Consider the following 5,225-nt stretch of genomic DNA (forward strand, 5'->3'; position numbering starts at 1 on the left):
ACAACTCTCCTCAAGGTTGCCTATTGTTCAGGGCGTAGATTAGATGTCATGCAAATCACAATTTGACCTACCTAGGAAAAAAGAGATTATAAAAACATCAAATTTTTGTGGTGGGGAAAAAAACTTGCAAGTTGTTGTAAAGTGTGACCCATTATGTAAACTTGGAGGTTTCTTGATGTGTAGAAACGAAGTCACATTCGGTGAATACAGAGGGAAGCAAGGTGGTAGATCTTCTGACTAAAACGCAACAATCCATGGCAAAATAATAAAAGCTGCTTATCCAACATTTCTAAATCATCGACAACTACTAGCATATTCTTTATGAAGCAGTGGAAGCTCAAGCGATAGGGCGCCTGCGCTCTTGTGAGCTGCTCGCGTTCTTTCTGGCAGCCGAGGCCCCAACGTCGGCCAGAGGTGGTGGGGGGGAAAACGAGTTATGCTCTAGTGTGGAGTGTGTGCAGGCGTTAGTATAATATGTATATTGTCTATGGAGTTCGATATTTTCAATAGCATTGGAAGCCACAATCCTTTATGTATCTCCGTCCCACATTGCTTAGTACTTACAGCATCCGGAGTTTCTCGTTTCGCCTTCTCCCTGATTCTTACTCGTCCACAGTTACCCATCACCATGTCTCCTCCTCACGATTCCTTAGCAACCGATCTCAGCTTTCCCCTCGCCCAGCGCCCTCACGCTCTTTTGATTCCTTACCCCTTCCAAGGTCATATTACTCCCATGATAGAGCTCGCCAACGTCTTGGCCTCGTATGGTTTGGTTGTCACTTTTGTCAACGCTAAGCGCCACCACTACAAGATGTTGGGGCTTCGCGGTCTCGTATGCACTGAGACAGACTTCATGGTTGAACAGCAGGGCATCCGCTTCGTCTGTATCGACGACGGTTTGCCTCTGGATTTCGTTTTGTACGACTTTAAAGAGCAATTCTCGGCGTTTCATGCGGCGATCCTGAGTATGAGAGGCCCGTTCGAAAGTTTAATACAGAATCAAAGTCCGCCGGTGACCTGCATAATTTACGGTTCTTTCTTGACTTGGTGTCAAGAAGTCGGAAGCAAATTCTGCATACCGACAGTATTTTTCTGGACGCAATCTGCGGCAGTTTTTTCAATATACAGGTCTCTCCCCAAGCTAATCTCCAGTGGATTCTTCCCGTATCAACCGGAAGGTAACCTCTGGATTTCTTATTCTTCAAGACAAGATTCTTTACATTTTCTGGTTATTATCACTTAATTTTTCCCCGGCCAGCCCATGTTATGACACCTTGGTAGCATGTGCAGGAAGAGAAGCTGTCACGTACATACCTGGAGTTCCCCCCCTGTTACCGTCCGACTTACCTTCATTGCTCCACGTGAACGACCCCTCGCAAAACCCCGCTCAAGCAATATCAAGCCAGTTCAAACTGCCCGAAGAGTGTGAGTGGGTATTCGTCAATTCATGCTATGGTTTGGAAAAGAATACGTTCGATGCGTTACAGCAGGAATCCCACTGCAAAGTTCACGCTGTTGGGCCTCTACTTCCCTCTGCTGTTCTGGAAGGGCGTCAGGTGAAAGAAAATCATGTTATTGGGGCCAGTCTGCTCCAAGAGAACTACGAGTGCATTCAGTGGCTGGACACACATGCTGTATCTTCTGTCATCTATGTTTCTTTTGGTAGCCTGGTGGAACCTTCTTTTGAACAGATGCAAGAAATCGCCTTGGGCTTGAAAGCCAGCCAGCAGCCTTTCCTGTGGAGTGTCCGCCCCATTTTCGGGTCCCGAAAGTATTCAGACATATTCCCCTCAAATTTTTTGGAAGACACGAAAGAGCAGGGATTGATTATCCCATGGGCGCCTCAACTGCGAGTACTCTCTCATCCTGCAGTGGGCGGTTTCTTCTCTCACTGCGGATGGAATTCAACACTCGAGGGCTTGAGCATGGGAGTGCCGATGTTACCGCTGCCTATGATTTCAGACCAGATAACGAATCGCTGGTATGTAGTGAACAAATGGAGGGTTGGCGTGGACTTGCAGAAGGAGGAAAATGGCGTGGTGAAGAGCGAGGAGGTTGAAAAGGGGGTAAGGACGATACTTGAGGAAGAAGAAGGAAGAGCGATGCGAATGAGAGCTGCGAAGCTGAGCGATGGTGTGAGGAAGTCGATGGGGGATGGGGGATCATCAAGGGCGGCGCTAGAGCAGTTTGTTTGTGCCTTGAGTCAGCGGGCAAACAGATGATCGGACCCTATGAACACGACGAAATCGGAGGTGCAAACAACACTCATTTTGAGCTGGCTTCTTTATTGGTGCAAACAACACTCATTTTGAGCTGGCTTCTTTATTGGCAATCATTTAATGCATTTCAGAGCCATTGGCGTATTTCATTCGCTAGCGACTAGCGTATTGCACGTCTTATCGTAAGTGTATATCTCGATAGGATCTTGAAATATTCTAGATACCAATATGCCTCGGTATTATCGTTGGTTTATCTCATCAGTTTTAAAATTTCGTCTCCACATTACTCTTTGATAATCGCTCCTACGCTGCTAAATCCATTAATATATTACTCTCATCCGCCTCCCCCTTTAATTAGACACATTAACATAATCTTACAACCCCCTTCAACCTATTTAGACGCGTTAATATACGACCCCCTCACTTGCGCCTCTCCGCTCCCTCCCTCCTCCCCCTCACCTCCCCTCACCTGCGCTGCCACTCCTCTCCCTCAACCCTCGTTGCCTCACCCTCTCCCCGCCCCCTCTCCCACCTCCCTTCTTCCTATCTCTCCTACTCTTCCTCCCTCTCCACCGCTTTCTCTCCTCAGTGCCCCTCTCGCTCCCTCTCCTTAGCGCCCCTGCCACTCTCCTCCCTATCCTCTCCTTGGCCCCTCTTCTGTGTCTACGTTCCCTCTGCCTACACTCTCGCTTTCTCTCCTTCCTCCTCCCCTACTCCCGCCCGATCACTCCCTCTCCTCTCTTTCCTTCCCTCTTCCTTCCACTCGTTCCTCCTGCTCCTTCCTTCCTCCTTCCCACCCTTCCTCCCCTCCTTCCTCCTTGTATTGGGGAGGGCTTCATAACCCCCGTGCTGATACTCTACGCCCCCCCCTCCTGCTCTTATATCCAGAGGTCGATTCCGTGGCTTCCACCACCACCACACTGCTGAAGGTTCCAAAGGGAGCCAGAAACACGAGAATTATTAGATGGCCTTATCTTAGCTTAATTGGTTTATCTTAGCTTAATTCGTTTTGTGCGGCCAACTAATTAATTGAATTTCCCTTTTTTCCTCGATGGGGTCCCTATTTTGGCATTGTACCCAATAAGTAAGGTGGGAGGAAAGAGTTTCCATGAGATCTCTTGTGCAAAGCCGACTGGCAAAACAAAAAGGGAATTGTGCATATTGGTCCACATTCAACCTCTCTCTCTCTCTCTCTCTCTCTCTCTCTCTCTCTCTCTCTCACTCTCGCGCTTGCTTCCACCCAATCCCCACCTCCATGCTTGCATCACTTGTAATCCTTCTATTGTCTTTCGGTGCTACTTCTACTTCTAGTTTCACTAACCTTTTGGATTCTTCTACTATTGTTTTTTTGTGCTACTTCTGCTTCTCGTTTCGCTAACCTTTTGGGTAGGCCAAATGAATGTCAAAAGTCATTCATTTCTTTCACTTGTTATAGAAAATAGTTTTTCATACATCCCTAAAAATATTGCTATGTATTTTGGGTCATTTGAAAGCTACAAATGGTGAGCATGAAACCAAGTTTGGGTTGAAACACCTTCATCTTCTTATATTATATTCCTTATTTTAGGGATTCAAGGGGCTAGCCACGTGGCATCGTTATAGACAAGGTGACATGGTGCCATGTGGATTCTTCCATATTAACTGCCTTCTTCCCAACTTGCAGTGACGAAACATTTGCTTTGTCCCTTCACTACTTTTTTCGAAGAGGTAAGCAACAATGGACTAGGTCCATAACCCATCATAGAGGGGTAAGGCTACTCGTCTAACTAGTGATGAAATCAATAAATAAAATGCTATTATGCAAATACAAGTTAAAAATCAAAGGATAAAAAATCATCTACACGACAAATTAATCAAGAATTGATATTTATATCCAAAATTTCACATTCAATCAAATCCATCATTTTAAAGATGGGTCTATTTCCTCACCTCTTTTATCATTCAGATTTAGCTAATAGTTAAAATTAGATCATTTGATCTTCAGACGATGGTGATAATGAAGCTATCTAGTAGTACTAGAAGATGTTACAAACTACTATCAATTCCAACATTAAATTTTTACACTTCTTTCTTGGAAAATGCCAAACATTAAAAAATAAAACTTTATGGGTATTGACATAAATGTTGACAATATAAGCATCAAATAAATGTTGAAATAAACATAAAAATAAACAAACGAAACAAATCTACTCTTTGACATTGTTGATAAAAACATTGATAATTTAAGCTTTTATAGAAGGGATTTGAAAAATATGTATTTCATGTGTATAATGTGGGTCATTGGGAAATATTTCGATGTATTTCACCATTTAGTATAAGAAGCATCATACATTTTTATCATCCATAAGGCTAAGTCCCATGCATCTTGTGACTTAATCCTCAAATGAGCTCAAACTATCCTCATTCTTGATAAAATATAGGAGACATTTTATATAACTACCTTCCATGCCCTCTTTATCCCCTTTGTGCATCAAGTGCTCCATTTTCACATCTTCAATTAAATTATGTTTTCAAGGTGTAACTTGAATCACATACCACCATTTATCCCCAGTGCAATTTTGTTTGCTCAAAATGCATGCGTAGAACAAATGCATCCATATTATAGAAATTGCTTACTTTTCATATGTATTGTATGACTAGAATGAATGTATTACCAAAAGGCCGCTATAAACTAGATTCAGGTAGGCAGATGTATTGAAAAAGAAGATCACTCTGAGCCCTTTGGAGGTCCTTTGATGGTAGGACTTGTACAATTGTTTTATTCAATTTTCAAAATAAAGTTTTCTTGAAATTGAATATTAAAAAGGAGAGTGGACATTGTTTGGTATGTCAATAATTAAAAAGAATTTTGTATTCTAGTCTTGTCACTTTGCATTTATTAATAACCATACATTTGTCTAGGGGAAGAACTGGCATGCTTTTTCTTTAAAAATTCAAGACTAAGGAGTGTTCCCTTGTTTAGGCAAATAGCAATTTTGTGTTCAGCACACAGTGTACATAACATGC

General features: G+C 43.0%; 1 protein-coding gene across 1 annotated transcript; it reads left to right on the forward strand.

The window, feature by feature from the left end:
• The first annotated feature begins 488 nt into the window (after nt 1-488).
• On the forward strand, nt 489-2,245 carry LOC147897844 (7-deoxyloganetin glucosyltransferase-like). Its single transcript, XM_087380929.1, has 2 exons — nt 489-1,178; nt 1,291-2,245. The coding sequence occupies exons 1-2, from the start codon at nt 629-631 to the stop codon at nt 2,220-2,222; spliced, it is 1,482 nt and encodes a 493-aa protein (XP_087237055.1). The 5' UTR covers nt 489-628; the 3' UTR covers nt 2,223-2,245.
• The last annotated feature ends 2,980 nt before the right edge of the window (nt 2,246-5,225 follow it).

The sequence above is a fragment of the Dipteris shenzhenensis genome, chromosome 10 (assembly GCF_047967505.1).
Source record: "Dipteris shenzhenensis isolate YYH24624 ecotype China chromosome 10, Dip_SZ_1.0, whole genome shotgun sequence".
Taxonomy (NCBI): Eukaryota; Viridiplantae; Streptophyta; class Polypodiopsida; order Gleicheniales; family Dipteridaceae; genus Dipteris; species Dipteris shenzhenensis.

Bases quoted from the DNA above. Each gene is read 5' to 3' on its own strand.
- LOC147897844 (XM_087380929.1), top strand. From the start codon at position 629: ATGTCTCCTCCTCACGATTCCTTAGCAACCGATCTCAGCTTTCCCCTC. The intron at 1,179-1,290 runs GTAACCTCTGGA...TAGCATGTGCAG, and splicing joins CTTCCCGTATCAACCGGAAG to GAAGAGAAGCTGTCACGTAC.